The sequence below is a fragment of the Neoarius graeffei genome, chromosome 25 (genome assembly GCF_027579695.1).
Source record: "Neoarius graeffei isolate fNeoGra1 chromosome 25, fNeoGra1.pri, whole genome shotgun sequence".
Lineage (NCBI taxonomy): Eukaryota > Metazoa > Chordata > Actinopteri > Siluriformes > Ariidae > Neoarius > Neoarius graeffei.
In genome coordinates this window covers 46568023-46587052 of record NC_083593.1, presented here as the reverse complement: position 1 = coordinate 46587052, position 19030 = coordinate 46568023, and the positions used below count along the sequence as shown (strand labels likewise).

The 19030-nt window shown below is 40.5% G+C and overlaps 1 protein-coding gene across 1 annotated transcript in view; it reads left to right on the top strand.

Moving 5' to 3' along the window:
• Positions 1 to 19030, top strand: part of bmp1b (bone morphogenetic protein 1b) — an 80776-nt gene that overhangs the window by 41226 nt on the left and 20520 nt on the right. The window contains exons 13-16 of the mRNA XM_060908594.1: positions 1814 to 1939; positions 5002 to 5165; positions 7105 to 7273; positions 8599 to 8724. Of these exons, the coding sequence (XP_060764577.1) occupies positions 1814 to 1939; positions 5002 to 5165; positions 7105 to 7273; positions 8599 to 8724 (585 nt within the window). The remainder of the gene's footprint in view (positions 1 to 1813; positions 1940 to 5001; positions 5166 to 7104; positions 7274 to 8598; positions 8725 to 19030) is intronic.

Below are 19030 nucleotides of genomic sequence, written 5' to 3'. Positions count from 1 at the left end.
CACAAAATGGGCTCAGGAAGATTTCCAGAGAACATTATCTGTGAACACAATTCACCGTGCCATCCGCTGTTGCCAGCTAAAACTCTATAGCTCAAAGAAGAAGCTGTATCAAAACATGATCCAGAAGCACAGACGTCTTCTCTGGGCCAAGGCTCATTTAAAATGGACTGTGGCAAAGTGGAAAACTGTTCTGTGGTCAGACAAATGAAAATCTGAAGTTCTTTATGGAAATCAGGGACGCCGTGTCATTCGGACTAAAGAGGAGAAGGACGACCCAAGTTGTTATCAGTGCTCAGTTCAGACGCCTGCATCTCTGATGGTATGGGGTTGCATTAGTGCATGTGACATGGGCAGCTTACACCTCTGGAAAGACACCATCAATGCTGAAAGGTATATCCAGGTTCTAGAGCAACATATGTTCCCATCCAGACGATGTCTCTTTCAGGGAAGACCTTGCATTTTCCAACATGACAAGGCCAAACCACATACTGCATCAATTACAGCATCATGGCTGCGTAGAAGAAGGGTCCGGGTACTGAACTGGCCAGCCTGCAGTCCAGATCTTTCACCCATAGAAAACATTTGGTGCATCATAAAACAGAAGATACGACAAAAAAGACCTAAGACAGTTGAGCAACTAGAATCCTACATTAGACAAGAATGGGTTAACATTCCTATCCCTAAACTTGAGCAACTTGTCTCCTCAGTCCCCAGACGTTTGCAGACTGTTGTAAAGAGAAAAGGGGATGTCTCACAGTGGTAAACATGGCCTTGTCCCAACTTTTTTGAGGTGGTGTTGTCATGAAATTTAAAATCACCTAATTTTCTCTTTAAATGATACATTTTCTCAGTTTAAACATTTGATATGTCATCTATGTTCTATTCTGAATAAAATATGGAATTTTGAAACTTCCACATCATTGCATTCCGTTTTTATTTACAATTTGTACTTTGTCCCAACTTTTTTGGAATCGGGGTTGTACCAAAGAATGGTTAAAGAAGAATAAAGTTAATGTTTTGGAATGGCCAAGTCAAAATCCTGACCTTAATCCAATCAAAATGTTGTGGAAGGACCTGAAGCGAGCAGTTCATGTGAGGAAACCCACCAACATCCCAGAGTTGAAGCTGTTCTGTACGGAGGAACGGGCTAAAATTCCTCCAAGCCGGTGTGCAGGACTGATCAACAGTTACCGGAAACGTTTAGTTGCACTTATTGCTGCACAAGGGGGTCACACCAGATACTGAAAGCAAAGGTTCACGTACTTTTGCCACTCACGGATATGTAATATTGGATCATTTTCCTCAATAAATAAATGACCAAGTATAATATTTTTGTCTCGTTTGTTTAACTGGGTTCTCTTTATCTACTTTTAGGACTTGTGTGAAAATCTGATGATGTTTTTGGTCATATTTATGCAGAAATATAGAAAATTCTAAAGGGTTCACAAACTTTCAAGCACCACTGTATCAATTGCAATAGGTACATTACTCATGCAAATTTTTAAATGAATATATTTTTAATTACATGTGCATATTTCCATTGCTGCAATGAATGAAAAAAGAAAATTCACGTTATGTAAATATGCATGACAATAAGTAAAGAACAATTCAATTATACTTTATCGGAAGTGAAAGGTTTTATACACAAAAAGATACATGATTATAATAAAGACAATCATAAGAAACTGAAATTACTAAACCAGAACTAGGTTAAGGTAAACTGTTATGCAAAATCATTCTGGCAATTCAAGCAGTGTTTGTTCAGATAATTAAATGTTGTTTTTAATCCTGTGTGTTGACATTTACTCTGGAGAGATGGATGAATGTTCCAGACCTGATAAAGGACAGTGCATTCAGAGGTGTATTAATACACTGGGTAGCTATCGGTGTGCATGTGACCCCGGATACGAACTTACCACGGACCGACGCAGCTGTGAGGGTGAGGGCATATAAATACAAGACAAAACACACACACACAGCTTCATTCTCACCAATTTTTATGTCTTTGCTTTCCACCACTTTGATTAATTAAACTGTCAGACTGTATCAACGATTCATTCATCCTCATACTTGTACTACTTTGAGCCACCAAAATCCACTGTTTTACTGCTAAGTTACAGTGCTCAGTGTAAATGAGTGCACCCCCTTTGAAAAGTAACATTTTAAACAATATCTCAATGAACACACACAATTTCCAAAATGCTGACAAGACAAAGTTTAATATAACATCTGTTTAACTTATAACGGGAAAGTAAGGTCAATAATAACTTAGATTACACATTTTTCAGTTTTACTCAAATTAGGGTGGTGCAAAAATGAGTACACCCCACAACAAAAACTACTACATCTAGTACTTTGTATGGCCTCCATGATTTTTAATGACAGCACCAAGTCTTCTAGGCATGGAATGAACAAGTTGGCGACATTTTGCAACATCAATCTTTTTCCATTCTTCAACAATGACCTCTTTTAGTGACTGGATGCTGGATGGAGAGTGATGCTCAACTTGTCTCTTCAGAATTCCCCATAGGTGTTCGATTGGGTTCAGATCAGGAGACATACTTGGCCACTGAATCACTTTCACCCTGTTCTTCTTCAGAAATCCAACAGTGGCCTTAGATGTGTGTTTAGTCATGTTGGAAAAGTGCACGACCACCAAGGGCACGGAGTGATGGTAGCATCTTCTCTTTCAGTATAGAGCAATAGGTCTGTGAATTCATGATGCCATCAATGAAATGCAGCTCCCCGACACCAGCAGCACTCATGCAGCCCCACATAAGGACACTGCCACCACCATGTTTCACTGTAGGCACCATGCATTTTTCTTTGTATTCCTCACCTTTGCGATGCCATACAGTTTTGAAGCCATCAGTTCCAAAAACATTTATCTTGGTCTCATCACTCCAGAGTATAGAGTCCCAGTAGTCTTCATCTTTGTCAGCATGGGCCCTGGCAAACTCTAGGCAGGCTTTTTTGTGCCTGGGCTTTAGGAGAGGCTTCTTTCGTGGAAGGCATCCATGCATGCCATTCCTCTGCAGTGTACGCCATATTGTGTCACGGGAAATAGTCACCTCAGCTTGGCTTTCTACTTCTTTAGATAACTGCAGTGAACTTGCATGCCGATTTTCTTCAACCCTTCTCATCAGAAGACGCTCCTGCCGAGGTGTTAACTTCCGTGGACGACCTGGACGTCTCTGTGAGATGGTTGCAGTTCCATCTTTCTTAAATTTTTGTACCACTTCTGCTACAGTATTCTGACTGATAAGTAAAGCTTTGCTGATCTTCTTGTCGCCTTCACCTTTGTGGTGTAAAGAAATTATTTTCTTTGGGGAATTCTGAAGAGACAAGTTGAGCATCACTCTCCATCCAGCATCCAGTCACTAAAAGAGGTCATTGTTGAAGAATGGAAAAAGATTGATGTTGCAAAATGTCGCCAACTTGTTCATTCCATGCCTAGAACACTTGATGTGGTCATTAAAAATCATGGAGGCCATACAAAGTACTAGATGTAGTAGTTTTTGTTGTGGGGTGTACTCATTTTTGCACCACCCTAATTTGAGTAAAACTGAAAAATGTGTAATCTAAGTTATATTATTAACCTTACTTTCCCGTTATAAGTTAAACAGATGTTATACTAAACTTTGTCTTGTCAACATTTTGGAAATTGTGTGTGTTCATTGAGATATTGTTTAAAATGTTACTTTTCAAAGGGGGTGGACTAATTTATGCTGAACACTGTACTTGTGGTGTTAATTTCAGTGCAAGTGTATATGTATATTCTATCCACATTCAGTGGATATGAGCAATTGCACGCTCTGATTGTCTACACTACGACTAGGCTATCGGCTCATATACCATGAGTAGAGAAAAACAAAACGGCAGAGTGCATCAATCAAATATATCACTTTATCAAGTATTTAAAAGAAACAGAAACAGCTAAGGGGTGGCAGGTTGGTGTAGTGGTTAGCACTGCTTCCTCACAGCATGAAGGTTCTGGGTTCAAGCCCAGTGGCTGACGGGGGCCTTTCTGTGCGGAGTTTGCATGTTCTCCCCGTGTCTGTGTGGGTTTCCTCCGGGTGCTCCGGTTTCCCCCACAGTCCAAAGACATGCAGGTTAGGTTAACTGGTGACTCTAAATTGACCATAGGTGTGAATGTGAGTGTGAATGGTTGTTTGTCTATGTGTCAGCCCTGTGATGACCTGGCGACTTGTCCAGGGTGTACCCCGCCTTTCACCCGTAGTCAGCTGGGATAGGCTCCAGCTCGCCTGTGACCCTGCACAGGATAAGCGGTTACGGGTAATGGATAGAGAAATAGCTAAAAGAATATGTCCCCCCCCCCCCCCCCCCCAATATCTCCTGTTCCACACTCCAGCCCAGTCGGTGGCGGTAATACACCTTTAAGTTGGTTTGACAACCACCAAAAAACCCTAAACCCTTTTCCTCTACTGTGAGTAGAGAAAAACAAAGTGGCGGAGCATGTTGTTGAAGCAACTGAAGATGAAATAAAAACTCTACTTGAAAACAAAACCCCCCAAAATAAAAAAGCAACAAAATATGGTATGAAAGTATTTGATGGTAAGAACGTATAATTTTTTTTATTTTTCAAGAATTATTATTATAGCCTTTTTCACAAATTGCTACTGTCATTTCACTGGTTTGTTTACATTCTAAGCGGAAATGATTTTTTCGGACGTTTTGTATGAAGTTTTTAATTTATTGAATTTGCAAAAAAATCTAAATAAAAATGCTCTGTTTCTCAAAATCCAGTGAATGTGGACAGAATAAAACAGTTATTCCACTCAATCTTGTCGTACATGGCTTATAGCCGACTCGGAGCTACGCGCCTCGGTGGCTATCAGCCCATGTATGACTCGATTTCATGGAATAACTGTTAATTGTCCTTCCTGCTGTACTGTCCAGTAGTTACAATATATTTAGTACAGAGTCTGGTTAGACAAAAGCATGTTGTATGTTAATTATTCTTTCTGTGTGTGTGTGTAGCAGCTGCGTGTGGAGGTTTCTTCACTGCATTAAATGGCTCCGTGTTCAGTCCTGGCTGGCCTCATGAATACCCACCTAATAAACACTGTGTGTGGCAGCTCATCGCTCCTCAACATTACACCATCACACTGCTGTTCCACAGCTTCGACACAGAGGGCAATGATGTCAGTGTGTGTGTATTTTTATATATACAACCCCGATTCCAAAAAAGTTGGGACAAAGTACAAATTGTAAATAAAAACGGAATGCAATAATTTACAAATCTCAAAAACTGATATTGTATTCACAATAGAACATAGACAACATATCAAATGTCGAAAGTGAGACATTTTGAAATTTCATGCCAAATATTGGCTCATTTGAAATTTCATGACAGCAACACATCTCAAAAAAGTTGGGACAGGGGCAATAAGAGGCTGGAAAAGTTAAAGGTACAAAAAAGGAACAGCTGGAGGACCAAATTGCAACTCATTAGGTCAATTGGCAATAGGTCATTAACATGACTGGGTATAAAAAGAGCATCTTGGAGTGGCAGCGGCTCTCAGAAGTAAAGATGGGAAGAGGATCACCAATCTCCCTAATTCTGCGCCGACAAATAGTGGAGCAATATCAGAAAGGAGTTCGACAGTGTAAAATTGCAAAGAGTTTGAACATATCATCATCTACAGTGCATAATATCATCAAAAGATTCAGAGAATCTGGAAGAATCTCTGTGTGTAAGGGTCAAGGCCGGAAAACCATACTGGGTGCCCGTGATCTTCGGGCCCTTAGATGGCACTGCATCACATACAGGCATGCTTCTGTATTGGAAATCACAAAATGGGCTCAGGAATATTTCCAGAGAACATTATCTGTGAACACAATTCACCGTGCCATCCGCCGTTGCCGGCTAAAACTCTATAGTTCAAAGAAGAAGCCGTATCTAAACATGATCCAGAAGTGCAGACGTCTTCTCTGGGCCAAGGCTCATTTAAAATGGACTGTGGCAAAGTGGAAAACTGTTCTGTGGTCAGACGAATCAAAATTTGAAGTTCTTTATGGAAATCAGGGACGCCGTGTCATTCGGACTAAAGAGGAGAAGGACGACCCAAGTTGTTATCAGCGCTCAGTTCAGAAACCTGCATCTCTGATGGTATCGGGTTGCATTAGTGCGTGTGGCATGGGCAGCTTACACATCTGGAAAGACACCATCAATGCTGAAAGGTATATCCAGGTTCTAGAGCAACATATGCTCCCATCCAGACGACGTCTCTTTCAGGGAAGACCTTGCATTTTCCAACATGACAATGCCAAACCACATACTGCATCAATTACAGCATCATGGCTGTGTAGAAGAAGGGTCCGGGTACTGAACTGGCCAGCCTGCAGTCCAGATCTTTCACCCATAGAAAACATTTGGTGCATCATAAAACGGAAGATACGACAAAAAAGACCTAAGACAGTTGAGCAACTAGAATCCTACATTAGACAAGAATGGGTTAACATTCCTATCCCTAAACTTGAGCAACTTGTCTCCTCAGTCCCCAGACGTTTACAGACTGTTGTAAAGAGAAAAGGGGATGTCTCACAGTGGGAAACATGGCCTTGTCCCAACTTTTTTGAGATGTGTTGTTGTCATGAAATTTAAAATCACCTAATTTTTCTCTTTAAATGATACATTTTCTCAGTTTAAACATTTGATATGTCATCTGTGTTCTATTCTGAATAAAATATGGAATTTTCCACATCATTGCATTCCATTTTTATTTACAATTTATACTTTGTCCCAACTTTTTTGGAATCGGGGTTGTATGTATGTATGTGTGTGTGTGTGTGTGTGTGTGTGTGTGTGTATATATATATATATATAACCAACTTTAAGATTACAAGGCTTTAATACATGCTGCATTCACACATGCAACATTTAACACTGCATTAGAATTTCTGTGATACGATTAATTATTATTAATTTAATGTGTATTTCTGTGTTTTAATGTGTTTGCCTTTCTGTCTTTATTTTTCATTATTTTATTATCTGATTAAGTGAATTATGAATTATGTGAGAAAAGATTGCAGTAAAATGTCTCAGCTCGCTTTCATGCGCTTTCTCTGAACAATTTTTAGGTGTGTAAATATGATTATGTGGAAGTTCGCAGTGAATCCAGGTTCCATGGGAGATTCTGCGGAGCTGCAATTCCAGAACCAATCACCTCCGACTCCAACATCCTGCACATGGAGTTCAAATCTGACAGTACCGTGTCCCGTAGGGGCTTCAAAGCGACCTTCTTCTCCGGTGAGCGAGCGAGCGAACGAGCTGTCTGTCGATCTGTGCCGAGTTTCCCAAAAGCATCATAACACAAAGATCATCACTAAATGGTAGAGCAAGCAGCACAATGAACACTCTCTCTCCTAGTTAAGATGCTCTTAGTCTTAAGAGGCTTTTGGGAAAACCTGCCGTGTCTGTCTGTCTGTCAGTCAGTCAGTCAGGTCATTCTCTCAACTCTGTAATTATTGCCACTCTTCATAAAAATATGCCAAAATGATTAACAGTGAAGTAAAGTTTGACCATTTCGAGCATTCGTTCATTCATCTTCAACCACTTTATCCTGATCAGGGTGGTGTTGGATCCACAGCCTATTCCAAAAACACTTACTTTATCCATCTTCTCTGGAAGATACACTACCGTTCAAAAGTTTGGGGTCACTTTGAAATTTCCTTATTTTTGAAAGAAAAGCACTGTTCTTTTCAATGAAGATCACTTTTAACTAATCAGAAATGCACTCTATACATTGCTAATGTGGTAAATGACTATTCTAGCTGCAAATGTCTGGTTTTTGGTGCAATATCTCCATAGGTGTATAGAGGCCCATTTCCAGCAACTCTCACTCCAGTGTTCTAATGGTACAATGTGTTTGCTCATTGCCTCAGAAGGCTAATGGATGATTAGAAAACCCTTGTACAATCATGTTAGCACAGCTGAAAACAGTTGAGCTCTTTAGAGAAGCTATAAAACTGACCTTCCTTTGAGCAGATTGAGTTTCTGGAGCATCACATTTGTGGGGTCGATTAAATGCTCAAAATGGCCAGAAAAATGTCTTGACTATATTTTCTATTCATTTTACAACTTATGGTGGTAAATAAAAGTGTGACTTTTCATGGAAAACACAAACTTGTCTGGGTGACCCCAAACTTTTGAATGGTAGTGTACATTGATAGACAGACTAGATAGATAGCTAGATAGATGGGCAGCCATGGCCTGAAGGTTAGAGAAGCAGACTCGGGCCCAAAGGGTCACCGGTTTGATTCCTGGGACCGGCAACAAAACTGTGAGGGGAGTTGAGTGAATGAGCAGCACTTTCCCCTCCTTGAGCAAGGCACCTAACCCCCCCCCCCACTGCTCCCTGGGCGCTGTAGCATATCTGCCCACTGCTCTGGGTATGTGCGTGTGTTGACCGCTTCAGATGGATTAAATGCGGAGGAGGAATTTCACTGTGCTTGAGTGTACATGTGACAATAAAGGCTTCTTCTTCTTATATAGACAACAATAATGAAATATTGAATATAATAATATAAAATTGTATACTAGTAAATAAAACACCTATGTTTCTTACCCTGGAGACGTGGACGAGTGCTCGCGTCAGAATGGCGGGTGCCAGCATGAGTGTATCAACACATTTGGAAGCTACAGCTGTCAGTGCTACAGCGGATTCACCTTACACGCCAACATGCATGACTGCAAGGAAGGTACGCTCTCTCACTGCATTGCCCTTACACACTAGAGTGTGCATTTCTTTCTCCAGTACAACTCAGTGTACAACTCATTAAAGCAGCATTTAAAGCAGCCCACAATTTAAAGGGGAACTAAAGTCATTTTAAACTTGCTTTATTTCTTAATTAACATGTTATTCAATTACGTTTTCGCTTTTAGTAACCTTATATCATGACTCGTATTGACAACTAATCGCAATTAAATATTATACTTATCGGCCTATTCGGTCTTTAGCCATGTTGAATTTAGTTCATTTGGTCCACGGCACGCGTCGCTTATCTGCGCGATCTTCATGAGACTTGTGCGAGACTTTGAAACGTGAAGTGTCAGCCAGGTGTCAGTGCCGCCATTTTGAAAACTGTTTTCCAAATGAAATATTGCACAAAAACGAGTTTGAATGACGATTACTACCTACTTTTTTCAAACTTTCCTGATTGCCATCAAAACAAACAGAACTTCCAACTTGATTACATCAGCATTCGAAAGAGGGCGCGTGCGTCTTTTGACTTTTGTCTGAAATCGCTCCCTATTCACTATATAGGGCACTAGAAAGTGGGGACGCCATTTTGTAGTGCTGTCTGAAACCTTAGTGAGGATTATATAGTGCACTCAAAGTATCCCACAATGCATCACGAAAAGTAGTGTACGATGATGATCACTAACCAAGCAATATATCCCATCATGCATTGTGGTCGCGCTGAAAGAAATCAAAAGTCTCAAATTTGATTTAATAAAAGGCAGCGGCAAAGAAGAAAAATATTCCGCCTTGATAAAAAAAAACTGAAAGATGCAGGTATTTTGTATTGATTAATGTAGGAAATACGCTCAGTATAATATGGATTTATCACAAAAATGCATGCATGTATTTATTATTTTGAAAACCCACCAGCTGACTGATCTGGCACATTTTAATTGTGCGACAGTAATGATGTAAATACCAGCGCGATGGACTAGTGTCCGAAAGTGGGTTTTAATTTTACCAATGAGCTCACTATAATAGTCCTCTATATAGTAATTCCCTATATAGGGAATAGAGAGTAGTGAACGAGTGAGCGATTTTGGACACATAATATGGGAAGATGATGTTTGCAAGATATGGCTAAATCATTTATATAAATCAAAAATAATAAAGGGCCAAGAATTGAACCCTGAGGAACTCCGTGTATGATTCTGGATTTGGTGGAAGAGTATCCATTTAGAGATACATATTGTTCTCTGTTTGTTAAGTAATTTTTAAACCACATTAGGGCAATATCCTCCACTCCATATCTATTTAATTTGGAAATCAAAATACTGTGGTTGACAGTATCGAAAGCTTTACTTTAAGTCTAAAAAGACCCCAAGAGCAAACTTTCTTTCATCCATGGCGGTTGAAATAACATTTGTTAGCTGAAGTAATGCATGCTCTGTTGAGTATTTTTTTTCAAAATCCATATTGATGTGCATATAGGATGTTATTTTCAGGTAAATGCTTAGATATTCTTGAATAAACTAATTTCTCCAAAATTTTAGAACTGCAGGGTAGAAGGGCAGGATGGATATAGGTCGAGAATTACCGAAGTCCTTGGTATCACCTGTTTTGAAAATAGGAATAACTTAACCAATTTTGAGATCAAGGGGAACAACTCCAGATTGTAACGATAAGGAAAGAATGTGGGTTAAAGGTTGAATTATATAATTAATAGTTTCTTTGATTAAAATGCTCTTTATGCCATCATGACCTGGTGCTGAATTTTTTAATCCCAAGATGATATCATGGACTTCCTGTACACTTGGAGAGTCGAAGGTATGGAGAGGAGGAAAACGCCCTTTAATCATATTACATGGGTCCACATGGGAATTCAAAATACTCGATGCAAGAACAGAACCAACATTGACAAAAAAATTTTTGAAGCCGTCAGCTATTTCTTTGGGATTTGAAAGAATCCTCTCTTTCCCATGCATCTCTGTAGGTGCAGCTACAGGTGATTGTTTGCGATTTAATAAGTGGTTTATGAGGTTCCAGGTTGACTTGATATCATTTGAAGCTTGTGTGAATTTATCTGCATAGTATATTTTTTTTTTTGGTTTTTCTTATCTCGGCTATGAATATGTTTTTATATTTCTTATAGGTTTTTATGTTTGCTGGGGTGGGGTTTGTGAGAGCTTTCCTGTAAAGCTTATTTATTTATTTATTTTTTTGCGGGAGCATTTCTTCAGTTCATCTGAAATCCAAGGTTTCCCCTTAGAAGAGTTAATATCGTATTTTGAGTTGATCAAAGGAAAAGATGATTCTAAAGCAGAATTAAACTGTACTAGAAATGAGTGATGGGCTTCATCAACATCTTGTAACTCGAGAACTTCATCTCAGAAGATTTGGCTGTTTTAAAAGATTCTAAATTATTTCTAATGAATTTGTGATATTTCATTTGTCCATAATCAGAGTTAGTGCATTTAAAGTTTGGATAGTCAGTAGCATGTAAAATCTGGAAAACCGGGAAATGATCTGAGACATCACACACCAATAGACCCGAAGTGATTTCAAAGTCTAGAGAATTGAATAGGATGTTATCGATTAATGAAGCTGATGATCTAGTAATTCGAGATGGCTTTGTTATTAAGGGATAAAAATTTACAGAATAAAGAGTACTCAAAGTCTTTTGTTGATGTCAGGTCATCTTTGAGCAAATTAATGTTGAAATCACCAAGTAATGCACACAATTTATGTTCCTTGTTTATGATTTCTAAAGTAGAATACAATGCATCAATAAATGTGTTTATATCAGAGTTGGGTGGCCTATAAATACATCCGACTATAATGCCTTTTCTACCGAGGGATGGAATGTCGATAAATACAGACTCTACAAGCGTCATGTCAAAATCAGCACACAGATCCTTTCTACTGGTGAAATTATAGTTATCCGACACATACAGTACAATGAAACTCTTCCTCCTGTTTTGTTGTTTCTGCAAGAATGAATGCCATTATATTTCAAAAGAGGATAAAGACTGAAAATATCGTCGTTTAACCATGTTTCTGAAAAAGCTATAACTGAAAGAGTGTGTCAGAGTTGATAAGTTTTCAAACAATCATAGTTTTTAGACAAACTGCGTACATTCAGGTAGAAAGTAGAAAAAGCATCTCGACAAGCAGCCGCATGAAACAAATTATTAAACTGATTTTCAGTGAAATAATTACATGACAGTTTAGCAGATTTTGTGTCAATATAAGACACATCAGGATGAAAGAAAGTTTCATAGATTCCGTCATTGTCCGTAATGAGCTCAAAGGGACTGAATGCTAATAAATCAGAGTCGGTAGGGGCGATCGCCCCGATGTTTATGGGGAGTAAGTCACTGGAGGACATAGAGAAAAAGAAGATCTATACCTGGAGAGCAGGTCATCGGTCAGTCTCGGCTTGATGCGGTGTTTGGAAAAACCACACTGCTGACCGAACAGACCCAGATCCCTCTGAGCAAGCCATCTGTCAGTCAACCGTCTGTAGCGCAGGGCTGGGCTCACTCCACGTCCAGCTACTGTTGACCGTTCAGTAGTGATGGTCCATAAAGTCCAGTCGCTGCCAAAGACATATCCGTAGGCCTACGACAAAATGTCATAATCCATTTGATGTTCCCCACAGTAGGCAGTCCTTCATTGTTCCTCATACTACTCCAATTCATTGATCTCTCTTACGACAAGCACCTTCTCTTCCTCCGGTGACGCTCCATTGAGTCGTATGAACACTTTACAATTCCTTGTCCATGTTGCCTTGATCTTTTTCTCTTTCTTGAGTCTGCAGGCAGGGATGCAAACACAACCATGGTCAAAAAAGAGTGAGGTAGTGCGGCGACATGGACCCCCCACCACCACCACACAGACACACACACAAAATATCAGTCAGACTTCATTACGGTCCATCCTGACACAAACGAATTTCTCTTCGCTCTCATTGACTTTGAAAGGAGGCGAAATTTGCCAATGTTTTTGCTTAATTTAGACAGCCTAAGTGACTAATGTTGTGGCTACCACGGATGGATGTATGCACCATGAACTCATAACACACACATTACCATTTGCAGGGGCTTCAAAGTTTGGGAGAATTGAGGTTTTTCACCTGACGTCACAGGGTCACGTGACGCCCCGGTGTTCGCCATTTTGAAGGTCAAGCTAGCTAATGTCAACAACATAGTAGCTAGTATGTTACTATAGCAATGTTTACGTTCAGTCATTTGGATGACTGTTAAAACCTTTCAGTCTCAAGTTTTTCCTTTACTGTATCTACTAGTTTACTGTAATTATGATCCGGCAGCTATTTACACCGGATCCAGTGTAAATAGCTGCCGGAGCGTGCTCCGGCTTGCTCCCCCTCAAATTAAGCAGCGCGCTCCGGCTTGCTCCCGGAGTGCTCCGGCCGAGGTTCCAGAGCGCGCTCCGGCTTGCTCCCCCTCAAATTAAGCAGCGCGCTCCGGCTTGCTCCCGGAGTGCGCTGCTTAATTTGAGGGGGAGCAAGCCGGAGCGCGCTGCTTAATTTGAGGGGGAGCAAGCCGGAGTGCGCTCCGGCAGCTATTTACACTGGATCCGGTGTAAATAGCTGCCGGATCATAATTACAGTAAACTAGTAAATACAGTAAAGGAAAAACTTGAGACTGAAAGGTTTTAACAGTCATCCAAATGACTGAACATAAACATTGCTACAGTAACATACTAGCTACTATGATGTTGATATTAGCTAGTGCTAACAGCTATCTGCTAGTACACTGCTACAACACAGACACCGACCCTAATAATACAGTTCTTGGTCATTGCCTGGTAACAGCAAATTTATAACGGGCCATGTCTCAACAGACTAAGAAGTTATTTCAATGACATTTAATAACATTTTGTTTATCCTGAGGACCGAAAGTAAATGAGGTATACATAGGTATACAGATCATGTGGGCCGAAGTCAGGTAAAGACGAGGGCTTCGTGTACTTCCGTACGTCAGTGAACAATCCTGGTGGAAGCAGGTAAACGTCGTTCTCTAAGCCTGCTAACCTCAATTTTTGCAAATACCTCTCCCTCTGCTCGCCCTGTAAATGCCCTACGTCGCTGGATAGTGAAGGTGTTTTCTGCATCTCGCTCCTTTTTCTTTTATGTTTTTCGTTTGTCGCCTTCTTCGCATTCAAACTGATTCGAGCCGTGATGTCCAAAATGGCAGCCTAACGATGCATCACATGACTTGGTCACGTGGGTGAAAAACCTCAGTAGCAGGGTACAAATAATTTACAGCAGGGTGCAAAATGGTAAAATGTCTGCCAGCAGCAGACATAATGCACGCAAAGCGTGCAGGGAGATAGGGATATATATGTTATATGAGAGAGAGAGAGAGAGAGAGAGAGATGCAAGTACGAATTTTTCATGGGGCGGGATGGTTTGGAACAGGTCATCTAAAATTGGGATAACATTTACCCGGGACGGGTATTCGAGGCGGGTCGTCTAGCTTAAGCTTGATTAGCGTCGTCACGCACGCCAGTGTTTCCCACAGAAATTTTGGAGACTATGGGGGCAGCCCATTGGGGAGGGGGGGTTAAAATTGAGTGATATGTTAAATATTAAGTTATTACTGAAAAACTATTGATTAAAAAAACAAAGACACTGAGAAATGGTCCTATAAACAACTTTAGGGCAATTCCATGTAAATGTCAACCTCACCATGCAAAAATAAAGCAACATGTAATACATCAAAACCACTCCCAGAGATATCACCTAGGCCTGTATTTTACAGATGTGAATAAGTTGAACCAATTTGTAACCAACCTAATATTTCACTGTCAGTCTTTCTTTCTTATAATGTAAACCCCAAGCTAAAATCAACTTTGATCATGTACAATTCTATATTATTCCCACAAGCCACAGAAATGTATGCTAAAATCCACAAAACAGCAAAACAATAGCCATCCTAAATATTATTTAAGAACTTTGATAGTTTTAGCTGATATTTAGAGAGTTTTTCAAAGGGTTATGGTGGTTAAATTGCTGATTTTCTAAACATATGCCATGTCTATTTCAGACGCGTCACATCCATAACGGAATTTCGTCACATCCATAACGCTGACTTTTCCTTCCGAAACTCTGCATGAAATACAAAATATTTTAAACAAAGATTTTTTAATATTCACCTTGGACCCCTCTATCAAATGGATATCTCCATTTCGACATTAGGTTTACAATTTCACAGAGTTTGATAAAAATGTACAGTCACCCAAGAAAAGTGATACTTTTTCTGTCACATCCATAACGCATCTTTTATTGGCATTTTCTGGCATGCCCGAGATGTACTATGGGAATTGTTCTTGTTCTATCACTTCTCCAGTATGGTACAGCCTTAAAATATGCAACACCTGTTTAAATACTGGGAGACAATAAAACATGCACTGGGTCATTTGTTGCCATTTTGAGTTCGTGTCACGTCCATAACGCTGGAATTGCTCTTTACCAATAAAAAAGATTACCAGGACTACAAAAATGCAGAAAAATAGGTTTTACTTATCCAAATGCACCTGTTGGTTCAAAAGTTAAAGTGCTGAGAACCTCACAGCACAACATGAAGTTACCTTAAAATATAATATAAATGCCTCAGCTTTCATGTAAGAAAAAAAAAACTATTAATACTAGTACTGTGTGCAGGCAGTCTCTCCTGAAGACTAAATTAAACAATAATTATAAACTAATAAAATAAATGGCTCAGGCTTCATAGAAGAAAAAAAATTTGAACAGAATCTCACAGTATGATGCTGAAGCTGCCTAAACAATGGAAAATAAAATACCATTTTGGCAAAAACGTTGGCATCCATTAATTTCTTGTATTAAGTAAATAAATATGTTGCCAGATACTGCTGACGTTTTACAGCCCAAAATATGTTCAAAACCCGCAAAAATGCACTTAAAACCGCCCAATCTGGCAACACAGCTAATGGCTGTACTCATGTTGAGGATGTAAACAAAGTTGACGTGGCAACGGGCATACATGACATAGTGGATGTAATTTATGTTCACAACTTTTTTTGCCATCAGAAATATTTAATATTAAGTTTTGTGACTCGACTGACAATAGCCGGCGGCATAACAAGCCACAGACGGCGATTTGCCGCCGGTGACCGGCTACTTTTGAGACCGCTGCATTTGATCACTCGATGTTCTAAAATAGCAGCTAGTCGGGTGCTAACGGTTAGCATTTTAACTAAGCCAGACAGCCACAAGCTTTAATAAGACCAATTCTTGCACGTATAGAACGGTATTACGGCACTTAAATATTATCTAGGAACAAAAAACAATAGTCATTAACCCATGTAGACACTACGTTGAGAACATATACAGTCATCATGCAACTCCTCAAATAACATTACGTTTTTCACCCCAAGGATAGGTCATGGCTAATATGGTTAGATGAAGGAGGCTAGGTTACGAGAGACAAAGTTAATATATATATATCTCGTCTCATTATCTCTAGCCACTTTATCCTGTTCTACAGGGTCGCAAGCAAGCTGGAGCCTATCCCAGCTGACTACGGGCGAAAGGCGGGGTACACCCTGGACAAGTCGCCAGGTCATCACAGGGCTGACACATAGACACAGACAACCATTCACACTCACATTCACACCTATGGTCAATTTAGAGTCACCAGTTAACCTAACCTGCATGTCTTTGGACTGTGGGGGAAACCGGAGCACCCGGAGGAAACCCACGCGGACACGGGGAGAACATGCAAACTCCACACAGAAAGGCCCTCGCCGGCCACGGGGCTCGAACCCAGGACCTTCTTGCTGTGAGGCGACAGCGCTAACCGCTACACCACCGTGCTGTCATATATGCACAATTATTTTAACACTTACGCTTTGATTGTAGACGAGTAAATGACTTCCACTTCAACGCTGATCGTTTACTCCCAGTCACCGAGGCTCCAAAGAAATACACACTAGCAGATGAAATTCAGCAAGTTGATAAATGAACACACCTATCTGAGGAAAAGCCTGGGAGTCACGTTCCTTAGCAACCAGATTGCCCAGCCATCGGTTCCATCCACTGACAGTGTAGCAGCTAGCAGTTTGTAACGGAACGCTGTTGAATATTATAATAGCAGCCAGCAGCTACACTGTCAATCTTACTATCTCTGCTGTCAATGGTTCCATATATCCACCAGGGGGAACCAAACGTTGTATGGGCTGCACAGTACTAGGGTCTATCATTACTACCAGAGTGGATTACTGGAGCAGAGGTGGAAAAACTGGATTGGCAAAGTAAAAGTCCTGCTTAGGTTTTCCTTCTGCCTGTGCTCTCAACACAGGTGATTTCACCAATTAGCTCATCAACCTGGCTTAGGGGATGTGGTAATTAGGATCAGCTGGTTCATTGAATTGGCTGGAGCAAAAATGTGGCAGGGTTTTTACTTTCTGCACCCGGGTTTTTCCACCTCTGCCGGAGAGCAACCCCCCCAAAAAAAACTCTTAGGATCTGCACGAATTACACAAGTCGCCCAAAATGCCGGGGAAAAAGCGGAATGCGCCGAAAAGCGCGCCGTTTGCACGCTTATGCAGGCTTCTCTTGCTATGTCAACATTTTTTTTTCGTGAGGTGCTCATTCAGGTAAACACCTGTCCCTTTCAGCTTGCTGCGCTACTTCAGTAACTCGGCTTTGTGTTTTCGAATCACAAACCTTATTATGATTGCTGGTGGTGGCTGCGGCAGGGTGGTTGATTTTCGAGGGAGAGTATGACAAGCCGCAATGTGTTCTCTTTGAATGGGCAAGTCCATGCTACCGAGGAATTGAATGACCTGGGTCTCCAGCGTCTCCACCTCGGTTTGCAAGGACTCCTCGTTAGCCGCAGCCGAGGCTGTGACGCTTGCAAAGGAGTGGTGTGTGGTCTTCAACCTGGTAATAATCAAATCATCAATGCAAGAGTATTGTTCCATTTCGTCAATTCTCCTTTTCATGGTTTCTATTTTCTGGTCCTTCTCTTTGTTCTTCTTTTTAAGTTTGTCAACGTCCTTCTGGAGGCTGTCCACCTGTGCAATCAACTGGAGGATCTGTGTTTGCTGCATGGCAATTTTGCCAATCTCCTGTTGTATATTGGCCAGAGATTGCTTGATTTCCTCCATCTCTTTTTTTTAATCTTTTTAGTGGCACTCATCTCTCAAACTTAACAAAGTACTTTTGAGCTCCTAGCTTTGGCTTAAGCAGCTCAAACGAGCTATACAGGTAAGTTCAGGAACACCGGTGACCTCAGTGTCAGCCATCTTGCTCGCAAGTTCTCAGTTTCCTGACTTTAACCTCCAGGCACCTCTCTTGTTGGTCACTTTGATTTCTGCTGTGTCATCGGGATCTGCATTGTCCACAAAGACTAGTCATCCACTTCTTCGTCTGTTAAATCCAAGTCCTTAATGTAATTGATGAAAGGGCTCCATATGTCCTTAAATACATGCCGTTCAGCCTTTAATATGTAAGTTATTCTCTCTAATGGAAGGCTTGCTAACATCTGTCTTATCCATTGAGTAGTGCTTGGTCTATAAATCTTTTTCCACAATAATGCAACACATTTCTTAGCATAAAGCAAGCTGAGGTCTATAAATGCCCGCTCATTCCTACTATACTTATGTTTCTCTGGGTATAAGCCCAACAAAAAAGTTTAGGGTCCAGTAAGATTTGTTTTGAAATAATCTTCTCAACTATAGCTCTTACCTCTTCCCAAAATATTTTAATCTTTCTGCATTGCCAAATGCAGTGAAACAGAGTACCTCTGGATTCCATACATTTTGTGCATACATCTGGTACATTTTTATTATATCTATTTAAATCTATCGGTGTCACATATGTCCGCCAGGGCCGCGTTAACCCTTGCCAAGGCCCTGGGCAGACACCCCCCCGAGGCCCCACCCCCGCCTGTTGTCAACTGCGCTCAGCAAATTCACCCCCTCAGACGTGCCTGTCTAACTAGACACAGAAACTTAAATAATGACAGTGGCACAATTAGAAATACTATTGAACGATAAAACTTTATATCCATCAACACCTATTTAATCGAGAAAAAGCAATGGTGAAATAGGCAATTGCATGGTGAAAAAATCCATCAGACATCACGGTTAACAAGTCTGGTTAACTAAAGTTTAGCCTCAAGAAGCCTTTGAATGAGTGAGTCAATGAACAACATGTCAAGAACGTAACCAAGGCCTACAACAGTTTCTTTAGTATTCAGAACAAGAACATTCATTTGGTATATAACCGTTCGTTTTCATTTTGGAATCCAGGCAACTTTTAACTCGTGAAA